The following is a 16,108-nucleotide window of genomic DNA, read 5'->3' as shown; positions in this document are numbered from 1 at the left end:
AATGATCAAAGGCTTTATACTTGCTTAGCTGCTTGTTCTCTGTTTATTTGTCCATGGTAAGGGAAAGGTTAGTCCTTTAGCTAACTACTTGTGAAAAAAAGAAAGGGGGCATATAAACAGGCACATAGGTCAGCGTACCACAGATGAGTGACCATGACAACAATCTGGAAACCTTCAAATCCCCCAAACTTTTTAACGATGGCTTTAAGAAAGAAGTACTAAAAGAAAACAATGTTTTGGCAGGGAGGGGGGTAATTAGTTCAAAGTTCAGGATCTTCATGCTTCTGGAGCTGTTGGGGGATTTGGAGGACATATGTAGAGACTAGGAGGTGGGAAGCCTGCTTGAGTTGCTTTCCTGTTCTTCATTATTATTTCCAGATTAAGTGGGGGTTGGAATGTACGTCAAGGGAATTCTATTTTTCAAAGGTAGAAGATGGACTGAGTTGTGTTGGGGGCCCAATTATCTGCTTCTGAGAAGCATCACGAGGCTTAGCAAAGGTTTCTCAACCATCCTTAGATGAACATTACTCATAAACAGAAAGCACTATTACCGAAGGCATTGCACCAACGAGATGATAAAGAGGACACATATTTATTACTATTACTTTCCATGATTTTATCCAGAGGCCTTAAGCATGTCAATGGCATGTTTTCAGCTTTTTAAATATCATGCACTATATTATATAACTGATACCTTGCCAAGTAGGAATTATCTTTAGTCAAAAGATTTTTCGGATTTACTTTAGAAATGTAATTAGAAAGGAATATGAGAAGACATGGGGCTCAATTAAGACATGGTGTAATCGCTGACCTCAGAGAATTTGCTTTTTACTTAAAGTAGAATGCATGAATTTATTATTGGTTCTGTTTGTCTTCAGAGCTACAAGGTACTTTTTTCTCATGGAAGAATTTGAAAATTAAATTAAATACTATTCTGACCAAAGAGGAAGTAGTTGACACAGAAGTTTCATTAAAGACTATTAAAAACAAAAATAGAATTTTCCACTGACCTAACCATTTGTCAGAATTCCCTGTAATAAATGACATTTCAGCACAGACTATGGATTGAATCTAACATTTTAGTGGAGTTTATACAGTTCTAAGTGGGTTAAGGAGTGTATCTAATGCTGTCCATCTGTGAAAAGAATGGACTTCCACTTATGGAAAGGGATTTCATGTTCCTCTTTCCCCATTGCAGCCCCCTCCCATGCAACCCCAAAATATGATCTGGGGGGGCCTTCAATCCACAGAGCAGATTTTGAGGCTGCATAGAGAGCTACAGGAGAAAGACAGGAATGTGAAATTCCATTAAGTGAGTGGAAGTCCATTTTGCTCATGCATGGACAGCTATGGATATATCGCTTAACACATTTATTCCCATGTAAATTCTGCCAAATCTGTCTTGATTATCTCTATCTATGTTACACAAATGTGTGCCAAGAAGTCATGCTATAATTAATTAAGAGGAAACTTTTCTTGTTGTTTTAACGTAGTTCAGAGGCTTTGCCTCAAGTGGTACATAAATTTATTATGATATCTTATTACTGTGTTATGAGATTTGTAAATTGAATAGATGAATGTGGATTAAGTAAATTGCCTGTACACAAAGGGAAGCATGGTTTCATTTTATGTTCTGTGCCAAAACAAAGGTGGAATGCATTTCACAAACTTTTAATGCCCTGCAAAAATGAACCCACCCCTTTCAGCACCTGCTTATGAGGGGACGAGTGCTGGGTAAGGGAGAAACACATCCCTGTTGCTAACCAGGCTGAAGCCCAATCACACTAGGATGCAAATCCAAATCTTATTTCAACTAAAACAGTCCAGGGCAATAAATCTAAATAGTGCATGTGCACAATTAGTAGAATGTAGTGGGTTTTCTACAACCATGGTTTCCCGCCCCCCCCCCTTTCTGATCAAATGAGTCAAAACTTACATGGCTTAAAATGGCTCCTACCATGTTTTAGGTTTATCCTTCTTTGGAGAGTCGCTCATGGTTGCTCTTTACAGCCTGATGGTTTGTCTCGACAAAATGCAATCTAATTCCACAAAACTAGAGAGGTTTCTGCCTCCTTATGCAAAGCTGAATGAGAAAGGGGCTCTGATTTTCAAGGAAGATCTCCTGGTTTTTACAATCCTATCACCACTGTAATCACATTCATCATTACATTTCATCCAAGGAGCTCATGCTGACATACATGGTTTTCTTCCTCCCAATTTAACCTAACAACAACCTTGTGAGGTAGGCTAGGCTAAGATACTTTGACTGCTCCAAGATGCAGCTATTCACGCACCACTTACATCTCCACCTGCTGGCAATCCATAAGCATCGTAAGTATTCCGCCACCATGTATTTAAAACAGCAACTAGTGTGGGAGAAAGACTAATATTTGTGGATACATGTCCAAACACAGGGACTTGGATTGTAAATGTGCCTTTCATAAAGAGATGTGTTTCTTCTGTTTATGGAAGGCTAGTGGATGATCCCAGGGACAGGGGTGGAGGAGGTTAATTTTTGCTGATTGTCCTACTTCCTGCAGCCTCCTCATTGGTTGGATATTCAGAACTCTACCCACAGGATGCTCCAGCCAATGGAAGGAAACACAGCATTATCACCACCTCGAGTCTGTAAACAGTTTAATTTGCATCAGGTTTCTAGATTTCAACAAGTCAGTTTAGACAGTCTGGATACAAACAGATTAGTGAATCTGAATTAAATAGGAAAAAACAAAGCACTTTCATATTCATAACACCATGGACATTTTGCAAAATGATTTCATAACTTAAGCCTCTATTCTAGTCTATAGTGACCTGAAACCCTGTTATTCTCAGTTATTAGAGTGGATCCAAGCTTATAGTGCAATACTAACTATGCCCTGTTTAATTCAGTGGGGCTTACTCCAGCTTGGTGGCTTTAGAATTGCAGGTTTAGTTAATTTCAAGGGGTTTACTTGTAGCATGACTAACTAAAGTCCCACTGATTTCATTGGCCCTATTCTGAGCATTACTAAGTCTGGATCTAAACCATTCTGTTCAATTGAGGTGCAGACCCTGACAATTGGAGTTTGTGGAAAGAGGAAAAAGGTTGTATTGAGTATTCAATTTTTGGCTTAATTAATAGTACTGCATTTATTTATTTATTTATTGTTGTTGTTCATTATTATTATTTATTCTTATTGTATTCCAAAATGTATAGGAATGCAATAATTTTCTCTTTAAATCAAATGCAAATATAAATCAAAAAGAAGAATGCTAAATGTACATACCTGAGAACAGCTAGGCTAAGATAAAGCCGCTGAGAAATTGGGGCTACTATGAATATCATGATGATGATGATGATCTGATAAAAAAAATGTTCCTATACTGTTCCTAATGTTCTACTATTTAAAAATTCCAGATGGTTCAGAACACCATGCATGCCTGTTCTTTTATTATATGACACAAAAGTGGCGGCCATACTCCCTGTTGCAGGGAAATTTCAAACATTGTTAGTTTACACAGCATGAGGAACATTCACCTATGATGTATGGCAGGGGCAGCTTAGCAGTGCAAATGGAACGGAACCTGCCTGTGTGTTTGTAAGTCTCATACTATGTGTCTGCCAGGAGCAAACAAGGGTAACCTAGAAATTGTATCCAACTCTATCACAAAGACTCGGGATAAATTATAACACAGTAAAAGTGATTAAGAAGGCTATTCCTATATGGCTACCTCCTCATCTGTTTATCTGTCTAAAAGCTTTTTTGCATAAAAAATACACAAGGCCAAACAGTCAAATTTAACTGAAAATGATAATCTATGGGACAGGCATTTCTTATCCATATTAATCTTATCAATAGCATAAGTAGCTTAACCAAAACAACCTCATTATTATCAGAAACTAACAGCAATCACAGCGCCACTGTTCATAGTTCAGGAAGCCTAATCTATCTAATAACACACAACAGCTTTTTCTTCTTCTTCATATTCATATTTGTTAGGAACAACAGAACTTGGGAGAATGTAGACCAAAAACACTTTTTTGTTCATTTATGTTTCACTTATCTCTACTACTTATCACTACATCTTGTGTATTAAGGCCCTATCATTAGATTTTATTCACAATATGGTACGGTACTAATTCAATTAGGATAAACAGAGGTTACCACAATGCCCTTTAACTAGCAATTATCATCATTTAGCTGAATTTATTCTGAATCCCCTGTGGGACACAGATAATCAAGGATGAGTGTGTAAGCTCCGTTAACAATTCTTAGTTAGCCATAGTGTATCCAAACACAACAAAATTTGATTCCCTAGGGAAGGAGGGCAACCTAGGTATTTAGAAACATACCATCAGCGGCTGTGTGCTCCACAGAGAAAGAAAGCACACTGCCTCCAAACTGGGGCAAGAGGGAGAGAGATTAACGACTCACACCATATGGTATGTGTCCAGCCATGGTCACCATCCAGGATCCATTTTCATGTAATAGCTTGTGGTTGGTGGGCACATTTTTCTAGCAACTCAGCTCTGCAAACCAGCAGAAGACCATGTTTATTCACCCACAAACCTAGCAAAGCTACTGTACTCTAAAAAGCCCCTTTTATTTTTCTTCAACACAAACCAAGCGCTTGCTGTTGATTACCAAACACAACTGTCCCAATCTGTACCCTACTTTGCCATCATAATAATCAGTGCTTTTTTACCCCAGTTGCTCACTTGCTGTAACAATTTCATGGTAAGTACTGGAACCAATTTTTCTATTAAAAAAAGCACTGGTAATAATCCTTGGTAATAAACTCATCTGCACTTACTCATTATGGTGCATCAGGGCACTGTCCTTCCTTGCACAATTGCATACTTTATGCACCTGTAGTTTGTAGTACAAGCCGGCATTTGTGTAAGAAGTTGGAAAAACTTCTCTATGGGTTGAAAAAACTCTACCTAACAGAGTAAAAAAGCTATCTATCACCACCTTTTAGAAAAATGGAGGTGAAGTAGAAGTATCTAGATTCTTAGGAAACTCATCAATGGATAGCAAGGATTGCTGTGACCTCATTAATGAGGGATAAATCATTAAGGATTAATAATAAATTGCTCCTGGAATTCAGCTTAAACTCAGGGAGAGACTGCCTCTTCATTGGCAAGCCAGCAGCTTCAACAAACCATAGAAGTATTAAACTACCCATTGCTAATGTTTGGGTACTAATGTTTGAGTACCTGAGTACATGACATTTATTTTGCCACACTTTTTAATCACTGTATTATTGTGCATGCCATTTCATTAGTTGAATTAAATTGAGGCAAACCATTTACTCCAAGCGCAGGGTAAATTTATTAGTTTGTAGGACACAAGATGTTACAGTGCAAAATGGCAACGTAAAACTGAAAAACACATTCAAAGCTGTCATGTTCAATATAGAATAGTTGTATATAAGCCTGTTCTTATACAATGTTAATCTTCTAGAGTATTATTATTATATTTATTTATATCCTGCCTTTTTCTCAGATAATATTTTTTAGTTTAATTTTTTAAAATCATTTATGCAATGAATATTAGGTTTTATTCTTTGTTGCCTTCTGTAAGGATGCAATATTTGAATTCCTCTGAAAGCAAGGCATTCCCATTCTTTGGTTTTGATTTCCTCCCCTGGGCAGTTCATCAATTTCAAGAGCAAATACTTCTCCCTGCAGTGAGATACCCCACTGCAGTTTTCTAAAATAATAAATCATCTCCTCTTGTTCCGTGCTACTTTCTAGTATCCTTTAGCTTACTTTGATTCCTGCCTACTACCAGAAACTAGGAGTTTAAAACTCGTTAAATAGCTCTATCTGCGCATACAAAACATTCTCGTCTCAAAAAAAATGCTGAAAGCAAGGAACTTCCTCCTAGTCATTAAAATCTATTGGCAAAAGGTGAAAGCTTCCCTTTTACTTCATCAAGACAAACGTGAAGCTTATGTGTTCTCTACACTATCAATCGCTGCTCCAGTAAATGTCCTCCAGATAATGTGGCAGGCATATTTTTCTCTTATGGCTGCAATCCTTAACTCACATTTATTCTGGTTCTATGCACATTATATTCAGAAAAAACTCCCACTGGGTTTAGTGGGGCTTTCTTCCACACTGTGTGCATACAGTTGTACTCCCAAAGCCAAACTACACGTGCCATTAAAACAAGGACTTCACTTATTCATTAGTCCTCTGTAGAATTCTTTGGGAATTCAGGTGGTCTCACTACCTTCTGGGATTTACTGGAGTGTCTTAGTAGATAGTTATCTCCCACAGTGCCTTGTGCCCCCTGCAAATTTTGCTTATGCATCGAGATTGCTTTCATGTCCAAACGGCTCTTCTGATGTAAGTATTATGGATAGAAAAGGACCCTAATACATATTGTCAAAAATCATTTTTGCTTATCTCAAATACTCTATGAGATGTTTTGCCTCCCAGTTTCATTAAGAGCAAAAGTAATCAGACCTAACTATTCTTCCTTCTAGGCCAAAGTACACATAACATTAGTCACATGTTTAAGCAAGCATGCTTAATCCGGCTGCCTTTATTTTGGTGGGAAAGCAGACATTGGGCCCTGGAATGTGTTCCTGACCTGGAATGTGTACCTGATGTCTCCTTCCTGGCTGGTTTTTGCCATCAAATACACTGTTTACTTCAAACAGCATCTATGAGAAAAAATAGCAGAGCGGCAGAATGCATTTTGAATATAAAAACTGGTGTGGGACCCCAGTCTGAATCAGGATCGTATCCTGGATTTGGCCCTGAATCGCTTTTCCTCACTTATTCCACTCTTGGTAATAAGATGATACAGGCTAGACCCATTAAAATCAATGGGATTTGTTAATCACAACTTAAGTTCCGTTGATTTCAATGCATTTGCTTCATGATTAACAGTCAGAATCCTAACCATGTCCACTCAGAAGTAAGTCCTATTGAATTCAATGAAACTTAGGATGGTAGGCTACTTAAATGCAGAGCTTTATGAAACCTTTGACATCAATGACCCATGACACTGTACAAGATAGGTAAGTGTTAACTTAAGTGTAATACATGACAGGTTACATTGCAAAGTCCATCTAAACTTTTAGCGTTTTAAAAAACCAAGTAGTAAGAACTTTTAGCGTTTTAAAAAACCAAGTAGTAAGAATAATGCTCCTCAAGAGCAGGCTTGAACTTATATGTTCAACAGATAATGTATGAAAGTATTAATTATTTCTACTTCTGTATGTGTCAGTAACCAATCCCATCAGCAATGACATAAAAACAAATATAAACACATGTTTTTCAAAAAGTAGCTCCATAATAGTTTTCTGTTCACGAGATAAGTTAGGGCATACTGTTTCTATTACCTTTAGTTTTAAAACCACACACATAAAAGTTGCAAGAAGAGTGTGAACTGCTAAATATAAATTTGTTAATGAATAGATTAATTAGTAAATTCACCCTTAAAAAAAAAGAAGCTGAGGAACGGCATGATAAATACCTGCTTAGTAACCAAATTAAATTCAGCATCCACCAAAGTGGCAAAATTCAAGGAGAATGCTGAAAATAGCCCCTTGAAAAAGGTGGCAGAAACTTTTTTAATCTTTAAAAACTAGTGCAAAAGCTTAATGGCTAGAAATGAATGCACAGTCAAACAAGGCATGCTTTCCCCTTAAAAAGCTCTACTGTAACAGAAGCTAGGGCCCAGATGTTCTGTGGTTAAAGCTGTCGCTTCATTGCATGAAGGCACCGCAGGAGTGAAACATAGCCCTAGCATTCCTTCATCTAAAATTCATTTTTTGGCTTGTTTTTCTAACAGTTTCTTAAACTGACAAGCGAAGCCTAAAAGTTTGTCTTTTATATCATCATGAAGTGTATCCTTTTACAAAATAAGATTTCTGATGATGTGTTTATTCACTATTTTTCATAACATATTTGACACATTAAAAAAATGTAGGGGGGAAGAGAATAGAGCTTTCAGAAGTCAAGGGTAAATGCTTCGACACCTTTCACATTCAAGAAGCTTCTGTGTCCAGGATCCAAACATGTTTTGCGGGGATCATGTTTAATATAACTTGTAACCGTAAGAATGTGGCAGCTTGTCTGATTGTATTTTTAAAGACAAGATTGAAAGGGTACTCTTCTATTGGCTCCCTAGACAGACGGATGCCAACAATAACAACAACAATATCTAAAACTATATTTGATTCAGAGATAAGCATCAGCCTACGGAAGGTTTCCAGGGTGCCTCCAAAATTGCCAAACGAATAAATCCAAACTTACATGTAAACTTGCCCCTTTAATTTAATGAATTTCTGTTTCCAACCACCAGACTAAAAAACCTCTGTTAACTCAACATTATTTGGAATTACTTTTAATTTAAATTTTTCACAACCTAATTTTCCAAATTTAATATTAACTTTTCAATGGTAGTGCCAACAACAACAAAAATTAGGTTCTAAAATTAATTAGCAATGTCAAGTTGCCAACACCAAATCCTGAGATACACTACCGTATATAGTGCTTACATTCAAAATTGCACTTTTCTAGTCAGTTTTCTCAATGGAACAATGCTCAAGTGTCTCCAGACACACAGTCATATGGATAAACATAATGTACATACCAAGAGTATACATAGACATACTAATCAGCAATATTATCATTATGGCAACATTTTTGGAGCCGTTGTCATCAGAGGAATCGCACGCTAAACTTATCTGTGTATTATGGCAAGAATGGGCATGTTCAGAACTGGAGAAAAGCAACCAAAAAAATGATTGCCCTAAATGATGAGCAACCCATTTCACAATGCAGTTGACACAAAGCACTAGAATTTAACCCCCTTTCAATCCTGTTCATAATCAATAAAATTTACAGAAGTTTAAATCCCCACATTCCAGTTTAACTGTGTCTGGTCATTATTATCAAAGCAGCATACAATAAGAAAAACAAAGGAAGAGATACAGATTCTAAAAACAATAAAACCTTTCCTACTATTATCATGAGATAAATTATGTGTTTCCACGTGGTTTAGGTACTAACAGCTTGCTCTTATGTTTGTTTGCACCAGTAATAACATGTTGAGGCTGAACAAGCGCTATATACCAATGCATCACAAAAAATAATGTTATGCAGTTGGCTTGGCAGGCAAATAGGCCTGTGATAAAATTTTAGGATGCATTTGACCTGGAGTCCTCAATGTGACCTCCATGAGCGCTGCAGCAACCTTATACATAATACTTAACACTCAACTAAGGTTTCCCTGTCCCTACCAATTTCTATTTTATTTTACAAATACTAGGTTTAGGGGGTTTGGTTCAGGGTGTAGCCTTCTTTTTTTGTCTGTTTTATTTCTTGTGTGATGTGTGCAGGTGTTTTTGCTTTTGCATTTTTGGAGGAGGCATGGTTCTGAGCATCCCCAGTTTTTCTTCTGCGAAACTGGCATGCTGTGGTACATACAACAGTTGCTTAGATTTCCAGTTGTGTCCCCAGGTGCCCAAAAGCTGGAGAGCTCTGATCTACACCCCCACATTGGGTCATACCAGAGTTGCAGTTTTGCGCCTTCGAACTGGCAAGCAGGGCTTACTTGTATGTAATTCTTCTTGAGTTATTTCACCAGCTCCTATTGAAAGTTGTACCTTTTCACAAGCACAATAGCATTTAAAATAGTGTTCAAAGGTCCATTAGATTCTAGACCCTAAATTTGCCAAGTGCATGTCTGAACAACGAACAAGCATGCAAAAAGCACCTCTGGGGAACATGTGAAAAATTTGTTTGCACAAAAGGTCATCGTCAGCTGTACTGGCATGCAACAGACATAATGGCCATGTCCTGGATTAAAAACCTGTGTTTTTGTTTTTCCAGAAATGTAAGTGGCATAATTTAACTCAACTTCAATTTGGGACATTTTCTAATATAGTATATGCCTTATGTTGAATCAGCCCATTGGCCCATCTAGTCCAGTACTCATTACAGTGGTACCTCAGGTTACAGATGCTTCAGGTTACAGATGCTTCAGGTTACAGACTCTGCTAACCCAGAAATAGTACCTCGGGTGAAGAACTTTGCTTCAGAATGAGAATAGAAAGGCGGCAGCGCAGCAGCAGGCCCCATTAGCTAAAGTGGTACCTCAGGTTAAGAACAGTTTCAGGTTAAGAATGGACCTCCAGAATGAATTAAGTTCTTAACCCCAGGTACCACTGTACACTGACCAGCATCAGCTCCCCAAAGTTTCAGACGGGTGTCCTTCAGAGCCCTATTTACAGAAGTCAAGGACTGAACCTTAGGTCTTGTACATGCTAAAAAATGAGCTACAGCTGATAGCCCAGAAGTTATGCTGATTAGCTGCTATACCTTCAACAGATGTTGTGGGACAGATTTACATCAAACCCTCATTAAATCGAAAGTAATATGGTGCATGATGCACCAGGGCAATCAAACCCTGAGGTCCATAGGGCAGAAATGCTTATCGGACTTGTTTGTTGTGTCTTGAGTTTCATTTATATCAGAATAGCTACTTACTGCATTCATCTGACTCGTGTCAGGTTTTTAAAGCATGTACACATAATTAGCTGTGCATCTTAAACAAGTTTACAGAACACCAACTTCAAGAACTGTGTGTCTGAGACTCATATCTGACTAGCTGGGAGTATTAAGATAGAATGCAGCTCTGAGTGTGTTTAGAATCGCCTAGACGCATAGTGTTATATATATAGAATATCTGAGAGGTTTAAGATATACAAAAGGGGGCACTTCATTCAACATCATGTTGCTTGTGTGCACTCGGAGCATCTGTTACATAGCACCTAAGTCATTAAATGCTACTTCTGTGCTGCCATAAAGCTCTGGGGTTTTTTGTGTGGTTTTTTTTAAACCCCTGTCATCTACAAACTAACATCTGCCTAACATGCATGTGACAAATTTAAACCCTCAAATTAGAAAAATATGTCTTATTATGTTGTATGCTTTACTAAGTGTACTTTTTACCCCAAACCAGTGATGAAAACACTACAGCCATCATGTTCTTCACAGAAAGCTGACATATCTATAGATGATGCCAACAATTTTCTCGTATATATTTTGGAATTTGTTCAGTATGAGAAACCATTATCTTTTGAAATATCAGAATGTCAGAATTTAGGAAAAATTGGTACGCCTCAGTATTTTAAAAACAACAGGACATACAGAAACAAAAAATCTGCAAAAATCTGCAAATGGTATTTCCCGTTTTAAGTTTCTGTTGGTTTTGAAATCAAAACACAAAGCAGAAAAGACTAGCAAACATGTGCCAGCTTTTAACAATCTTACTTGCTTTGCAATCACAGAAAAACCTAGTGAGTTTCAAATCTATGAACCAGCTTTCTGTTTAATGTGTATATTTCACAACTATCTTAAGTAGACAAGAGAAGAGGAGTTAATCTTTTCAACTCTTCTGTAACTTGAATTTTTTTTTATTCTTCCCTATACTGAAAATTGCATTCCTCTTACACTGGACACACTGGTTCAAAATACTGCCTCCTCATACAATAAGAGCCTGGTAAAATCAATTATTAGTCATTTTTACACACGGGGGGGGGCAGTGAGGAGGGGGGGGGAGATTAGGTTTCTCCCAGTACATGAAAAGGCTGGTAGGAACTACAAATAATAGAGTTCAATATACTACCACAAGGTGAAGTTGAGGAGAATTCCTATGGAAATTAGTGGGTGTAGGTGTAAAAGATGGAAGCAATAATCAAAAATGGTTGTGGGAGCTGGACCTAGGACCCCTGATACGTCCAGATCCAGGTCCCATGAACACCTTTGAGAAAGTTGTACTACATATTCAGCAAGGCTTGAAATGTTTCTACTCCAAAAGCTATTCTTTGGATGTAAAATGTTGTGTCATATACGGTCATAAACAGACTAAGAATTATTTATATTGTTGTTTGTTTATTTATTCAATTTATCTCCCACCCTTCTTCCTCAAGGAGTCCAGGGAGGCAATTACCATATAATTTATATATTTTATAGCATCCATCATTTTGACTAAGCACATCACTGAAAAGTTATTTTATGTAGTGCAAAGATCAAACTGGCAACCCAATCCTATATAAGTTTATTCAGAATTGATTGTAGGATTGCAGCCTAAAACCTATGCAGACTTACATGGGAAGGAAGCACCCTTGTGCACAACATCAATCTACTTCTGATTAGACATACACTGGACTGAGCAAGACATGTGAAGATGATGTATACATAAAATAATCTATATCAGATAAAGAATCTGATACTATCAGCCTACTGCAAATTTTTATTGCAGGTTCCCCACCAAGTTAAATTTCTGAAAATGTGAAACAACTCAGGAGAGTTTAGTTTCATTAGATCTGAAATCTGTGGCACATAGCTGGAGGTATGTACTAGTGAATCAGGTCCCTGGTGGAGATTCTCTGACTTGATCCCATTAGTATTACAACCCCTTTGTCTGGGGACTGACTCATAAACAAGCAAGTTCTGTACTGAGCAGAAATTATGCCATTTTGGTCCCGCCTTCCTTCTTACTGAGCATCTCAACAAAGCACAGTAAACAAATCATACAAGAGCTGTGATTTTGTAGGATCATTTCAAATGGCTGTCTCAATTGTAAACATATACTTTACTCGCAATTGCCACATGCTACTATATACTTTACTTTGGGGGGGATTTTTTTTTAAAAAATGGCATCGCAGGGAAGTGGAGATACCAAGAACAGAATCATCTGGTCCCTTGACTCAATAGTCAGCTCCCTTTTTCCAGGGTGACCCACAGTGGTTGATTCAAAGGCAGCATTCTCTTTCTGTGGCATTGGCAAGGATATTGCATTTATATATAACAATAAGCTAACCAGCTTGAGGAAGGCATAATACTTTCCCACAGGAGTGTTAAATGGGTCCAGAACAAATAAACTTGTGGTGAGGGCTTTTTTTTTTTTAGAGCAGGGATACCCTTCAATTATATGCTCTTTGATAAAAAGCTGTATCTGTAAGTGATTAAGAGTTACTTTATAGTCACAGCTTCAGCTCTGTTGAAATAAACGTGTAATACAAGCCACACATATTTCATATTCATTCCATCCAGTAACATCTTTCTTGTTTTGTTCCTTTAATTGCTGTGAACTGCCAGACCCCATTGCTAGACTAATCCACTGAATTTTCCAAAAGGTGCAGTAATAAAAACAAGCAAAACCATATGGAAACACACATTTGTTTCTCTAGAATATTTTGTTAAAAATATTACTAGTTTTAGAGACTTGTGGAGAGTTTAAAAGAAACTTGCTAAGAATAATATAACACCGATCATGAGCAGTTCTTAAAGAAGAAAATCGTTCAATTACTCCCTCCCCTTTCTGATCCTCTAAACTCATCTCTAACTCCAATTGTCAATACAAAATAAAAAAATTCTTTCCAGTAGCACCTTAGAGACCAACTAAGTTTGTTATTAGTATGAGCTTTCGTGTACATGCACACTTCTTCAAGATACACTGAAACAGAAATCACCAATTGTCACTGAAACTGGAAAAGGAAACCAAATCAATGAAGTCAATTAGGATGTTTAAGTCCCTGCAAACAACAGTTTAAACTTCAGCTTGAAAGAGCTTGTTTGAGTTTTGCTTCGGTTAAACTGTGGTGGTGATGTGGGTGGAGACAAATGCCAGAGTCCCATATCCTGCAAGTGGTTATGCTGCAGGAAAACTTTGGAAGAGACTACAGGATCACAAGCTGGAAGAGGGAGAAAAGAAGCTATTTTTAAGTAATAGGCAGCCTCTGGGTTATTTCCAGACTTCTTCCTTTTCCTGGTCTCCCTCAGCCTCTCCCACAATTACCGTCTTCCAGAAGATCACTGTGCCACCACAAGGAGAGGTTTCAGGGGTGCTGCGGCAGCAGGTAGAATAACCTAATGCTCCTTCTTTGGAATAATGAGAGGGTCCATAACTTTGGACAGAAGGGGAGGAAAAGAGGAGGGGAACCCACCTAAGAACAAAACTGTCATGCCATGCGAGAACAGACTTCAAACAGGAGCGCTCCTGAAAACTCATCGCGGGTGGGGAACGTCTCCTGACGCGGTTCCGCCAGTCAGGGGAGCTTTGCTCAGCCCCTCAGACGCTGAGGGGCGACGGGGGCGAAAGGAAACCTGGTGGGCAAGTCTTGTGAAGCTGCGCCGCTCCCCCGCCCTCACCCCGGCGCAAAAAAAGAAAAGAAAGAAAGTTGGCTTGATCTCAGGTTCATGCCTCTCTTTCCCCTCCAACAGCACGAAGAACCCTTCCCAAAGTAAAGAGGATAATGGGAAGATCAGACACGGGATGAAGCAGACTGGCAGCAGGCAGATTTGCCTCATCAGATGACGAGAGAGAGAGGGGGGGGTGCAGAATAGTATTTGGCCAACCTGAACTTAGAAAAATCAAGGTCAAAACCCCAGATTTTAATGGCTGGGATTGCCTTAGCCATTCTTCACCTCAGATTCGGCGCGCGTGCGTGTGTGAACCAACGATCCGCTCTGCTAACTGTAGACTTGTCCCAACATTTAATATCACCGTGTTAATTAATCCGGCATGAGGAGTTCTCTCGATATCTTTCATAGCAGCTACTAACTTGCATCGGATCTTGCGTTGAAATTGGGGCTCTGGGCTGTGTGTGTGTGTGTGTTAAATCGGAGATCTGGATTTAAAAGGTGCCGAGAGGTAACTAATCCGCTTTAACTGATCTGACATCAGACAGCAAAGCAGATTCGAGGCTACTGCGCTTCAAGCATCTACCCCCCCCCACCTCCCGCGCGCTTTTTTCTCTGGTACGAATGCTCGACCTGGGTGCATTTTAGAGTCAAGGAGCTGGACTGTCTGTCTCCACAAACAGGTGGAGAGGGAAGGGAAGACGGGGCGGGGAAGGCAGCTTTCCAAGAGCCAGCCTGTCCCAGGATCTCTCGCAGAGGGCGCTGGATCGTAAGGCTGGGCTTGCGCGCGCAGCCTCCCTGCGAAAGAGCCCCGGGCGGCGCACAGCTGAGTTCGGCTTGTGCGAGGCAGGCGCCGCCGCCCGAGGCACGGGCTGCCCTTACCCGCTGCTCTCCTCTCTCCGAGCGTCCCCCCTCAAGTGTCAGCGGCCCGCCATCCCCCAAACCTGCTCTGCTCCCGCTTAGGCTGCTCCTGTCTGAGGTCCTCAGCCCGGCGAGAGCCGAGAGCCCAGGGCGCCCCTCCACGGTGCGAAGCAGCCTCCAGCCGCGCAACGCGGAAAGCCGCGCGCGCCAACCTCTCGGCTCTCGGCTTCTGCTTACCTGAACGGCCAGCCTTGATTGGCCCGCGCCGACTTTGCCCCAAGTTCTTCGCGCGCGCTTCTGAGGCGAAGTGGCGAGGCGGGCTCTGAGAAGAACCGAGCGCGACCGGGGCTCCTTGTTGCCCGCGAAAGAGCGTGAGGAGAGGGATTTAAACTTCCCTCGAAGTCGCGATGCTAGAGTTCCTTCGTCCGTTCCCTTTTCCCGTTTTTCAGAGGGAAGCAGAACGGCAGGCAAAGCCCCGGCAGGTCCTTCCCATTCTTCAGGAGGAGGAGAGGAGACCAAGTCAAGAGGGGCGAGGGGCGAAATTGCCTGGCTGGAGGCTCCCTTCGCTTCTCCCACAGTTGTCTTTCTCGTGTAATTTAAAAAAAAACGAGCGAACAGCCCAGCGCCGAGGAGCTGAGGGGGATGGCGCCTGTGTGCGACTCGCTCGCCTCCTGCCCGCCTGAGTTAGGAGTGTGTTGTTCGCGCTGAATGTCACTTGAGTGCAGCCTGGGAGAGCCGCTCCCCCCATACACCCCGCCCGCTACTTTCCCTCCCTGGTCCTGCCGCCGCCGCCGCCACACACGCGCTCTCGCGCACACACAGCGCGCGCGGGGCCACCAAGCACCAACCAGGCGCCTGGGCAACGCCAGGCAAAAGCCTATCGCGCGGCCGCCTCCCCTCCCCTCCTTCCCTAAGCCTCGCCGATTGTCCCGGAGGGAGCGCACGCGGCAGCCCACCCCTCGCGCGCGCGCTCGCTCGCTCCTCGGCGGGCTTTGCCCTCAGCCGGGGGAAAGCGGGCAGGCGGCGCAAGCGGCGGAGGGGATTCGTGATTCCTTCTCGTCTGCTGCTTAAACTCTCTCAGGGACGACGGTT

The 16,108-nt window shown here is 40.7% G+C and overlaps 1 protein-coding gene across 2 annotated transcripts in view; it reads right to left on the bottom strand.

Moving 5' to 3' along the window:
- NDNF (neuron derived neurotrophic factor) overlaps positions 1–15,776 on the bottom strand; it is a 32,906-nt gene extending 17,130 nt beyond the window's left edge. Inside the window, exon 1 of one of the 2 annotated variants that reach the window (XM_053403510.1) lies at positions 15,254–15,776. Coding sequence is in view for 1 of the 2 variants with exons in the window: in XM_053403509.1 (XP_053259484.1) it covers positions 13,960–14,024 (65 nt within the window). In the remaining variant the exon portion in view is untranslated. Of the gene's footprint in view, positions 1–13,959; positions 14,063–15,253 lie in introns of those variants that run through there. The other variant, XM_053403509.1, reaches the window with a different exon arrangement.
- Positions 15,777–16,108: the final 332 nt, after the last annotated feature.

The sequence above is a fragment of the Podarcis raffonei genome, chromosome 9, assembly GCF_027172205.1.
Source record: "Podarcis raffonei isolate rPodRaf1 chromosome 9, rPodRaf1.pri, whole genome shotgun sequence".
NCBI lineage: Eukaryota > Metazoa > Chordata > Lepidosauria > Squamata > Lacertidae > Podarcis > Podarcis raffonei.
The sequence above is the reverse complement of the archived record's forward strand: the minus strand, read 5'-3'. Positions and strand labels throughout refer to the sequence as shown.